Raw genomic sequence first — 12,486 nt, 5'->3', positions numbered from 1 at the left:
ATGTGTCTAACAAAAGCCACCGACTCAGACTACAGGCAATCCTTTCTTCCCTGGGAATTCCTGGCTTACAGAAGGAGCATGGAGCCAGCAGGGGTTTCGTAAGCAAATTGTGATAATAGAGGTCAGAGAGATTCAGGAGTAGTCAGTAAAAAGCATTTCCCTCCTTACTGCATGCTTATTGTCCGCTAAGCACTTCTGGGCACTTAATGTCTGCTATGGCAACTGATTCTCTCTTGGGATTATCACCACCAATACCACCACCACAACCACCACCACCATCACCACCACCACCACCACCATCACCACCACCACCACCACCACCATCATCACAAACACCCACCATCAACATCACAACCACCACCATCACCACCATTACCACCACTACTACCACCACCACCATCATCACAAACACCCACCATCAACACCACAACCACCATCACCACCACTACCACCATCACCACTACCACCACCACCATCATCACAAACACCCACCATCAACATCACAACCACCACCATCACCACCATTACCACCACTACTACTACCACCACCATCATCACAAACACCCACCATAACCACCATCACCACCATCACCACCACCACCACCACCATCATCACAACCACAACCACCATCATCACAAACACCAACACCACCATCGTCACAAACACCCACTATCAACATCACACCTACCATCACCACTGCCATTATCACAAACACCACCACAACCACAACCACCATCATCACAAATACCCACCATTAACATCACCACCACCACTACCACCTTCTCCATTCTTCAGGAAATGACCTTGGTGGCTAAGCCCCAACTGTTCAAGGTTTCATTGCACCATTGGCTAGGACCAAGAATCCAAACACTTGAGCCTGTAGGGGCTGAGGCACTTCCCATTCAAACCATGCCAGTGTCTGACACCAAAGCCAGAATGCTGTCATGGGGCAGCAAACCCTAGTACTCAAGGGCAGTCCCCACTCTTCTTAGTTCCTGTGAGACTTGACAGATAGCAGACTCTGTATGCCTCAGTTTCCCCAACTGCAAAGCAGGATACTATAGTATCCAATGTTGAGATCTGCAATGAGGCTTACGGAGGAAACATCCTGGGACCACTCAGTAGAGAGAGCAGTGATGTAGACTGCCCAGCATCATTACTGTGTAGCTTCAGGTTCCCTCGCCAGGGATTTAGCTAAATCGTCTCCATCTTCCAGCCATGCAATCGTCTAACTCTAGGAAGGGCTTTCCTAACTACGAAGGCGTCTTCTAGCTGTATTAGAGCCTGGTCCCTCTGGGCACAGCCCTTTACAGCCTCTCAGCTCCTGGGCTCCACCGATAGCCTGCTGTGCTCTGGGATCTTTTCCACTCCATCATTCATGTGTCCTCTTCTCATCCATCTGAGTCCCACCATCAGGAAGGCCATCTGGACAGAGCAAAGGACATAGTTCCTTCTGCAGATGGCAGCCAGAGGCCTGCATGGGGGCAGAGATGCTCTATAGGACAAAGCCACATTCTCTGGCTCATTGGGAGGTATTGGAAGTCTATAACTGTGGGATGCAGGCTGAGGTATGGATATGAGAGGATTTAGCTATGCTGCCTAGGACTCCACCAGGGGTCATTTGGGTTATGATATGGTTTCCCCAAGCCACTGGTCGACAATGGTTGTCCTAGGAGAGGATGTTGGCCATGACAATCAGTGAACTGCTAAGCACTTACAAACACTAATAAGCCCAGGCAGTGTGACACAGCCCACGCCCTGTCACATCTTGCTGCTGCAACAGGAGCCCCCGAAGCAGGTTTTAGTAGCCTGATTTCAGAAAGAGAGGAAACAGACTGGAAGGAGTTAGCGGTGGTGCCCACCTGGGTTCTTGTAGCTCCATTTCAACCCAGCTCCATTTCTCTTTAAAGGCCAGTTTTAAGGGAGGCCTTGCCTGTCATGTCCCCTGACACGGCCAACTCTAGAGAGTTCATTGCTACCAAGTACCCACGGTGCATTACACATTGCACCAGCTCCAGGCCAGGATGTGGGTTAGACGTCATTCCAAAACACTGCATTGCTTCTCGAATGGTAAGACCAGACATGTATGTAGCATTTACTCTTCTAAGTTTACATACACACTCATATATGACTTTATACATATGAATGCATGCATATAAAAATATAAAATATTCATACACACATATGTGCCTATTCATATATACAATCTTACACTATCTTTTCTTTAATCCTACAAAATTGATCTTCATTATAGCTCATGGAGGCTAAGAAACTTGCCCAAAGACACGCTGTCCGTAGAGAGTGAGATGTGGAAACAGAAGGCTGGGGCTAGGCCCTGAATTTACTACCTGACTCTACAATCTCTCTGTCATCAAAGGACTCTCACGTTTGCTCAGACTCTTCAGATGCCAGGTACTGGGGTGAGTGTCAAGGCTGTGAGGATTCCTAAGCGCAGCTTTTCCATGGAACGGTCTCCTGCAACTTCTCCACAGGAGAGTTCCCGCCTCTCGACAACGTTGCACTTCCTCTCTTGCCAGTCAAGAAGACAGACACCCATTCCCCTACTGGGTTTCCCTTGTATGCATGGCCGGCCGCTCACTCAAACCTTCTCCCCATTCATCTTGTTTCCCCCAAATTATTAGGTCAGGAAACTGGAGGCGAGAGAGTGTTGACCTATTTGTGTGAGTCACAGATGAATAGGATCCTGTCTTTCTTCTCAGTCACATACGGACACCTTTAGGGTTGGGTGGACTAACGACTCTCAGCCAGTAGTGCCTTCAGCACCTGAGAGAATGTATGGTAGGACTGAGAGAAACATGATTTTCATGTCAGGAAGGTGCTGCTGGCATATGGAGTAGGCATGCAGCTGCTGGTAGACAGACCCTCACACGCAGAAAGGCTATCTTTGCCCCCCACCTCAGCAGAAAACCGTTCAGCTGCAAATGTCAGTGGTGCTGAGGCTGACACAGCCTGCTGGAGAATGAGGAAGTGCTTGTGCACCACCTCTTATACATCAAGAGCTTCCCATTACAGGATTCCGTGTGTGTGACAATCAAATGGTGGTTTTGGAAATGAATCGTGAAATAGCAAATCGGAGGACTGTAGGCCGGACTTGCCACATGTGGCCCACAGCTCCTGGCTCAGCACACTTTCCCTTAGAGCGCCTTAGTCAAACTCCTTTCACAGGCTTCGGGTCCTGAAATTGATGACCCTTTTCCCTTTGCTGTTGAGTAGCAGAAAGATGAACAATTCAATGGCTCTTTGTGCTGAAGTAAGTCATACCAGGATCTCTGTGCACGTTTCTGAGAATGAGGAAAATGGTATTATTGCAGCAAATAGAACATGCAGTGCTTGCAAAGTTCCTGGGAGAAATCTCAGTCCAGGAATTGCACCCGCTTGTGGTTTGACTACCAGAAAGCACAGGCAAGGACTGGTTCTTTAAACTGCCTCAGAGAAGGAAAAGCCAGCACCAGGAATCCCTGTCCCCCATTCTGCCCATCCTTCCTGCCTTAGGAGGGACATTAAGTAGCCTTGAAGCCCTGTCTTTGGAATTTGATGTTCAGCTAGCAACAAAGCCCACTGTCACGACCTGCCCTAAAGATGGAAATTCTAGGTCTGTTCGAATATGCTTACAAAGATTTATCTCAAAAGCAAGGGCTGTAAACACGCAGGCTGGTGGAAGGAGTGTCTCTATCTGAATTTGTTGCCATATTATTTTGAGCAGAAAATGATGAAGGAGGACTATAGATCTTTTTCTCCAGCGTCATGGTTAATTTTTCAAAGAGGAGACAATAAAGTATCTCTTCGGGGGAAAGCATTTGGTCTCTGACTAAGGAGGCAAGCTCCACATGTACCTCTCCCAGCAGACACTGCGTGGTGTCCTCCACAGTCCTTTTTAAAACCTCCATGGATTGCTTTGGGTTTCAGATTTCCAGGTGGGCGCATGGCTGCTCAGATAAAGACTACATGTACCAGGTTCCCTTGCAGGTATGGTCATCTGACAAGGTGCTGTCCAACAGGAGGTGATGTGTGTCATCTCCCCTCTTCTGTTTTCTCCTTTCCCTCTGGGAAGATGCAGTCCTGTTGAGCAGGGCCAGTCAAGGAAGACACTGTCCAGGAATTGGTGGAGTCACAAGAAGGAAAATGCTTGGAGTGGACCCGGGGGGCTTCTGTGGCCGCTGTGGACTGATTTTCCCTGACTTGTAACCTGAGAGAGAATCTCAGACTCTGTCCTGCCCAAACCAAGACATCCTGCCTCTGTTGTAGCTAATGGATCTATATAGCCTATCAACCCACACCATAAATACCTTTTAAACATCAGTCAATGTAGGGAGGCTCACAGAGAGTAGTAGGGACAGGAGGCAGATGCTGTGCTGGATAGTGGAGACACAAAGATAAAAGCCGGCACCACCCTCGAAGGAGTTCCAGCAAGGACTAATGGCTTCCTCTGTCACTCCCCAGGAATAAACAGCTCAGTTACAGACTTACGATCCCAAGCGCCTTTCCATGGCACCAGCCTCTGAGATGCTGTATGGGGCCAACTAATAAATCTTTTAGGTTTTGTGGGTCTCCATTGTAACTACTTAAGTACCACTGTAGTAGCCATAAAAAAAATACACATGTGGCTGTTGTCCCATATGATTCTGTTTACAGAGTTAGGGAGCATGCTGCTGGAATTTTGATGACATCTGCTCTCTCTTTTAAAAATTATTTTTAAAGCTTTAAAAGTACCTTATCGGTGTGGTCACTTTGCTTGCTTGTTTGTGCACCGTGCATATGCAGTGCCACAGGGGACAGCAGACGATCCTGGGTACGCAGGAATTGGAGTTACAGATGTGTGCAAGCTGCTATGTGGATGCTAGGAATCGAAACTGGGTCCTCTGGAAATGCAGCCAGTCCTAACCACTGGGCCATGTCTCCAGCCATGGATGGCCTGCTCTGTGGAGATCTGTAGGAAGTTTAGGCTAGTAAAAGCGCTGAGAACATTTCAGATTTACTTATTTTTATCTTACACACATATGCTTGATGCCCTTGGAGGCCAGAGAAGGCATCTAGGTCCTCTGGAACTGGAGTTAAGGGTGTCTGTGGGACACCACGTGATGCTGAGAACTGACTGTATTCCCCTGAAAGCGCAGTGTCCTCTTTTGGCTGCTGAGCCATCTTTCCAGACCCTCAGATTTTTTTCCCCTTTAAGTCTGTACAATTTTCTTTAAGAGAGTGTTTCTCAACTTTGTCGGTTCACTTTTTTTTCCTTTATAAGGAGGCTTTATTGTTCATTATTTACTTAATAGTCTCAGAAAGAAGAACAGATTAGCTCAGTCCAACATGATTTGCAGTTGGCAAAATCTAGTGAAGCAAGTGTTCGGGTTGCTAAGGATTTAATTTGGGTGCTTTTAATACTTAGCCATCTAACACTTGGAACATAATCCAGAGCAATGCACCACCCCTCCTTTTCACCTTAATACCACACCTACCGCCCTTCATTATGAAAATGACTTCATTAAATATGATTCCCAGAGGACAGGTTCCCTGGAGCGGATAGCCATGAGAACAGTGTACCAAGAAAACTGAAAATAAAACTCTGTATGATAATTTACTAACCTAAGAAAACAAAACCTTCCAATACATTAAGAAATGAATCCAGTTGTAAATGCACTAGTAGGTCTGTGTGGAGGCTCTGGCGGAATAACTGAGAACAGCTGGTTATTTATAAGATACACAAGCAGGAAGGGTGCACCCAGCCCAGCAAGGGCCACAGAAGCCAAACGTGTTCTCTCCGTTGTAGGCCACAGACAAGAATCCATCTTCATCTTCTTCCTTCTCGTAAAGCTGTCCCATGGTTAGGCTGGGTTGTGAAACTGTCTTGCCCACAGACAGGAAGATGGCCTTCTCTGAGGGAGGCTGGATCCTTTTCCTGACGATCCACACAAACCGAGTCACAGTGATGTCAGACGGGACCAAGTACTTCCTCTTGTCAATGTCATCTTGTCAATGTCAACAATCTGAGATCCTGAGACTTTTTCCACGATCACCGGAACCTGGTCGGGGTACTTCACTCTGATCTTCGAGGATTCCATGAGTCTGTGTTCCAGCGAGTGGTCCTCTTTAAACATCCACATCATGGCGGCGGGAAGCGACGAAGCCTCAGACTTCTTAAATAATGGTTATTAACCTGGGCTGGCCTCCTGAATATTCTACAGAAAGTGCTATCTAAGTAGATAACTTCTACCGTCAATGAATGATTTTAGACACACACCGCACAGACTAATACAATGACCTACCTACTCATCATCCAACCAAAACAAACAAACAAACAAACAAAAATAAAAAGCAGTGCATGTCGGGACGAGCAGGGCCCCCTGAACACCCTGGAGTTCATTATTAGCACTTCTGAGAAGACCACTTCCTGGACCTCACACGTTTCTCCTCTTTGCACGTCTTATACTTTGTTTGGTTCTTAGGAATTCCTAGCATTATATAAACTCTTTTGCATGTTATCAAACTTTACACAAACATTAGCATTCTGCATAAATCCTTCTTCAACCTGCTTTTTTTTCTTGTTGTTTTGTATAATATTCATTAGTTAAGCCATGCAATAACCACGTAAATCTAGCTCATTTCTTTCCGTTGCTACTTTGTTTTTCCATTAAATGAACACACCATAATTTATTTATCCATTTGCCTGGAGACAGACAGCTTGTTTTCTCTCTCTCTCTCTCTTGTTATTATAAATACTGCATCTATGAGCATCCTTGTTCATGTCTCCTTATTTCCACACGGAAGCATTTCCCTCGTGTACCAATGTGACAGCAGGAATATGTGTTTACAAGATTACTTGAAAGTAGGTGCGGGGTCCTGTCTAGTGGTATCTAAGAATTCTCCCTTCTCTGTATCTTTACTCAAGTCAGATAGCACAATACCGGGCTTTTAAAGAACGTGGTGTGTGCACACATGTGCACTCAGAATGCGTGTGGAGGTCAGAGCATGATGTCAGGAGCTGGGTCTACATCTTATGGGTCATTCTTGTTTCTTCCACGTCACTCCAGTTGGGAGACGCACCTGTCTCCACCTCGTCCTGTCTCCCAGGAGGAGCGCTGGGATTACAGACTGGGCTGTCTCACTCAGCAAGGCGAGCCTTTTCCCTCAGGCGGTTTCTGTTTGTTTGTGCATTTGAAAAGGTTTTAAATGCATGCCCAGGTATGGCTCTGAATCATCTTTCCAGGATTATTAATGAGGGTGTACACTTCCCATGTGTTTCTCTGCAACTTGGTGAAGAATGCTGAGCCTTTGTGGGGGGCTCTGGCGTTGACTAAAGCGGAGAAGTACTGCATCTGAATTCCTAAGAGAAGTGAGTCTGGCGGCTGAACTTTTGGACAGGAACAAAAGGACTTTCACATTTCCCATCATGCCTCTGATTGGAGCTGCCAATCTAGGATAGGGAACATGGCCTTTGGAGCCATGTGGACCTTGGTCAAATCCCACAAGGGTGACAGCATCAGGCAAGTTTTCCTATGGTGTGAGGAGCCAGGCTACTCACAGGGCTAGGGAAGAATGAAGAGAGAATGAGGAACATCTGTGACCAGGGCTCCTCCACAAAGGCTATCAACAGATTTCTTAGAAATCAAAGCTAGACACTCACTCGGGAAAATAGCTCATTTAAAAAGATGGTAGCCATGCAAACATGGGGACCTCAGTTGGATCCTTACTGCCTGTCTGCTGAGCAGTGAGTGCCTGTAATCCCAGCACTAGGAGGTAAAGACAAGTGTGTTCCTGGTAGTGGCTTCCAAACCTATTCAAATCAGCGAGCTCCAGGTTCGATGGAAAAAAAAAAACTCTCAAAAAAATGAGTCGAGTGATGGAGAAAAGGTACCCACTGTCAGCCTCCACATACAAGTACACACACATCCTTTGTGTGTCCCTATACAATTCATCCACACAAACATATAGACCACAAGCACTCATACACACATACCCACAGGGGGAGGGGGAAGGGAAGAGGGGGGAGGAGGGAGAGAGAGGGAAAGGGAAGAGGGAGGGGGAGGGGAAGGGAAGGAGGAGGGGGAGGGGAAGGGAAGGAGAAGAGGAAGGGAGAGGGGAGAGAAAGAGGGAAAGGGAATCCCAAAAGAGGATATGAGTTGTGGTTCCTTTTATTTTTTGTTGGCTATGTGCCTCAGTTTCCCTCATAGGAAATGTTACTTTCCATGATTAATGGAGAAGACACTGGGGCTCACTCAGGCTGGCGTGGCAGTTCGAACATTCTGTTCAGTGATTGAATGAGCTAATGTGAAGATAGTGGACCGTGGACAGCCAGCACCTACGAGCAGGTACCCACAATCCCCGCGCAGAGAGGACTGGCTCTTTACTGTTGCTGGAAGCCCATCTGCCCTGGATTGTGCCCTGAGCTCGCTGCAAGAAATCCTAGTTGCCTGATCTATCCCCAGGGGAAGATAATGATCTTGTATAACTAGTCTGTCAACTAGAGTTCAGACTGGGAGGTTTGCTGGCACGTGTGCAAATCTGTGGGTTGTGCATAAATCTAACAGAATTAAGAATGGACCAAAGTTTAGTAAAAAATGAGCAAATTGATGCTTCTCAAGAAGCCAGACCCCCGCATTGAAAACTAGACACCCTCCCACCGACAGCCTGGGTCTGGAGCTCTGGTGGGGAAACTAGCCCCAAATGCCACTCCAGATGCACTTCTTCAACTCTTCCTTTGCTGTGAGCACCAACTGTGTTTTCACTCTGCTTTTAACACTTTGGATGCTCAGGACACATTCCAAGTGTTGGCAAACTGTCTGCCGCCTGCAGTCTGCCTTCCACCCACACCCAGCTGCTCAGAGTGCCACTGCAGGGGCACTAATGACTTCCCACTGCCAGCCCCCGATGGCCACTTTTAGCCCACATCTTCTATGCTGGCATGGCCACCCCAAATCCTGGAGACTCGGGCCACTGCATGCTTCTCTGACCAGGTCACTCTTTCTCATCTCTCAAGGACTCCATTTTATTTTTAAATCTTTGAAGCATTCTCATCCACACACACTGCTTCAGCATACATTTTTTTAGGGTCTCCCCAAAGTCTTCTTTCATGGAGAGCCCTCAGCTGACTGTCTTCCTCCTTCTCTTTCTTTCCTGCCTCTATCCCCACCCCTCCTCCTCCTCCTCTCATGCAGCACAGACGGGCCTCAAACTCAACATGTAGCAGAGTATGATCCAAACACCCGACTCTCCTGTCTCCACCTCCTGAGTACAGGGGGTCATAGGTGAGTACCGTCATGCCCAGTTTATAAAGTGCCAGGGATTGAGCACTGTGCATGCAAATATACTCTGCTACATCCGGGCCCTTTACCTGACTTCTTACCTGAATAAAAATGTTGCATGCTTTTGCATTTGAATTTATTCGGAAAGTCTAGTCTGTTTACATATAGTATTATCAACATATTTCTCCACAACTCTTTGCATTCGTCATCCACTCCACAGATATTCACTGGACGCTGACTACATGCAGACCCATGACCAAAAAAAACCTTATTTTTGTCTTAGCCCTAAAAAGAAAAGAAAACCAATTATCTGAGCTGACAGTCCATGGGGGCAACTAGCACTTTCTTCCAGAACAACCCCTGCCTCTTAGTTGTTCCCCTAGCTCCTGCTCTGTTGGAACAAAATGCAGGCAAACAGAAACCACGTTTTCTATGTACACATCTGGTCCCCTGCTGCTCTCTCTTCTCAGTGACTCCACCTAGGAATGCTCAGCTGCTGTAGACATGGTGCCAGACTCCAACCAGCGATGGCTTTCACAGACTCATACTTCATGGGAAACACAGAACCCGAGTCACACTGAGGAGCCTTGTAGTCCTAGGGGTAGGCACAGTGGCTCTCAACCTAGCCATCTCGGGATGGTTTTCTTCCCACATCCTGAGGACAGGCTCACTAGTAGTAGGAGGGGTTTAAAATTCACTAGACCTCATTCTGGGCTACCAATAATTTCCCCAATGGTATGACACCACAATACTGTGTTAATTATTATCAACATCCTTATTGATACTAAGATAGATACTTTATAGACATAGAAACTAAGGTCCAGAGCTGGTAAGCAACTGGCCTAAGGACACACAGAGAGAAAGTAGCCTGTCTAGGCTTTGAACCCTGGCAATGCAACAGCAAGATCCAAGTTCTAACTCACTTTACTCTGCTTTCTTTAAGGAGAGGCTGGGTAAGGACTCTGTCCCTGACAAACTCACTCTGATGGACAGACCTGTAAGAACCCTCTCAGTTGGATGGATAAAAACACTTTTCACAACAAACCCAGGACCACCTCTCTCATACTGCCACATGCCATCTTCAAGTAAGCCACCTCAGTTAGACACACACACACACACACACACACACACACACACACACACACACACACACACGAGGAATCCCCCGAGTCAGTTTTAACACAAAAATGTAGTGAGAGGAATAGACAACATCTCATGTGTTAGGAAATCCAACAGCCAAGCCATACGCCCATAGTGTTAGATGAAGACTTTCGTCACCAAGAAGATATGAGTTCACTGGGATGGGGCCAAATCTAACATGGCTACTGATGGGAACAGGGATAGAAATGAGAAGGTGGCCTGGGGAAAACGGAAGCAGAGACTGAAGTAACACTGTCCTAAACCATGGGATTCCTGGAGCCAGCAGAGGCTGTGGCACTAGGAGAATCCTCTCTTGGAGACTTTGTCAGCACGTGCACTCTGACACCTCGGTCTAGGACCGCAGCCTTCATACCTGTGAGGTGATAAATGTCCCTTCCAGTGGCTCAGACAGAGTTAAGATGTCACTGTGGCCCCAGAAAATAGACAGACACAGCTGTATATTCCTCTCCTGGAAGGCACTGTTGGCTGTTTCTTTTGCTCCATCCAGAGGAAGTTGGACACATGTCGCAAATACATGTATGATGTGTGCCCATTTCATACAAGGGTGACATCGTCCATACCGCTCTGTACATACAAGGGTGACATCATCCATACCGTTCTGCACGGCTTGTCTAGTTTGGAACTATCCCAAGGCTCATAACTATTATTTTAATATTTATTTTTTTCATATGTATAACTGTTGGCCTGTAGTGTGTGTATGTGCCACGTACCCTTGGGAGTTACAGATGATTGTGAATCATCATTGACTGCCGGAAGCTAAAGGCTGGTCCTCTATAATAGTAATAGGAGCTCTAAACTGCTGATTTACCTGTCCAGGCTGGGGACCATTATAAAACATATATTATTTTATTTATGTGCGTGTCTGTGTGAATGTATGCAATGTAAGGGTGCCCATAGAGGCCAGAAGGGGGCTTGGATTCTCTTGCAGTTGGAGTTACAAGGGGTTATAAGCTGCCCATTGTGGGTGCTGGGAACTGAACCAGGTCCTCTGGAAGAGCAACGTGTGCTCTTCGTCTAACCATTGAGCAATCTCTCTACCCTTCACTCGTTTTGAGATTTTATTCTGAGGCATTTGCTGTAGTCAAACTGCTGTGCATCTGTCACTGCTGCGTTAGCATTTCCTTTGCTGTGAAGAGACACCATGACCAAGGCAACCCACTCTTATAAAGGCAAACACTTCATTGGGGCTGGCTTACAGTTTCAGAGGTTCAGTCCATTAACCTCATGGTGGGAAGCGTGGCAGCTTTCAGGTAGACATCGTGCTGGAGGAGCTGAGAGTTCTACATCTTGGTCTGCGGGCAGCCAGGGGGAGACTGTACTATCACAGTGGGGGAACTTGAGTGCATGTGTGTGTGTGCTAGAGAGAGAAAGAGAGAAAGAGAGAGAGAAAAGCCCACCACCACAGTGACATGCTTCTTCCAACAAGGCCACACATACTTCAATAAGGCCACACTTCCCAATCGTGCCACTCCTCACAGGCCAAGCATTCAAACACACGAATCTCTGGGAGCCAAGTCTATTCAAACCACTACAACTACCATCCATCACCATCTGAAACTGTCCCCATCACGTGAAGATTCCCCTGCCCTCCTACAGACTTCTCACTCTCTCACCCCACACATGTAACGAGTCTGGTCCTTTCCGATTTCCTTGTAGCCCGTTTCCCCGTTCCGTCCCAACGCCTCCTTCACTCTCTGCTCCTGTCTGAGTCCTGGCTGTTGGCTTGTCACCTGCAGCGCTTGACTTCAGGGTTAATTACCCCTGTCGGCCTCTGCTCACCCTCCCTGCAGTCTAAATTATAAATCGGATGTTTCCCTGCGTTATCACTGGTGACAGATCATGCCACCTACAGGATGAGTTCATGTTCTTTGAAAGGACAGTAAAACCCCCTTCCAGGCAGAATTCTCTAAACCTTCTCTTTCCTCTTTCCCCTTTCCATGTGCGCCGTGTGTTCCTATTTATTCTTCGGGATAAAGATCAAATGGTCCCTGCTGGGAGGTCACAGAGCTCCCTGGCCTGGATTCCTACTGAACAAATTATTTCTGAATGTCTCTATGTCTTGCCCAG

At 47.0% G+C, this 12,486-nt stretch overlaps 2 protein-coding genes across 4 annotated transcripts in view; both read right to left on the bottom strand.

The window, feature by feature from the left end:
* ABTB3 (ankyrin repeat and BTB domain containing 3) overlaps positions 1-12,486 on the bottom strand; it is a gene marked incomplete at both ends in the record, with an annotated part of 259,402 nt that overhangs the window by 41,631 nt on the left and 205,285 nt on the right. The window lies entirely within an intron of this gene.
* LOC308435241 (gamma-aminobutyric acid receptor-associated protein-like 2) lies at positions 5,705-6,139 on the bottom strand (the record flags this gene model as incomplete). The annotated part of the gene is given in 3 exon segments (XM_080935923.1): positions 5,705-5,989; positions 5,993-5,995; positions 5,998-6,139. Coding segments are annotated over 3 exon segments (414 nt in total). The 5' UTR covers positions 6,124-6,139.

This window comes from Micromys minutus (genome assembly GCF_963924665.1).
Source record: "Micromys minutus genome assembly, chromosome: 22".
In the NCBI taxonomy this organism is placed as follows: domain Eukaryota; kingdom Metazoa; phylum Chordata; class Mammalia; order Rodentia; family Muridae; genus Micromys; species Micromys minutus.
The sequence above is the reverse complement of the archived record's forward strand: the minus strand, read 5'-3'. Positions and strand labels throughout refer to the sequence as shown.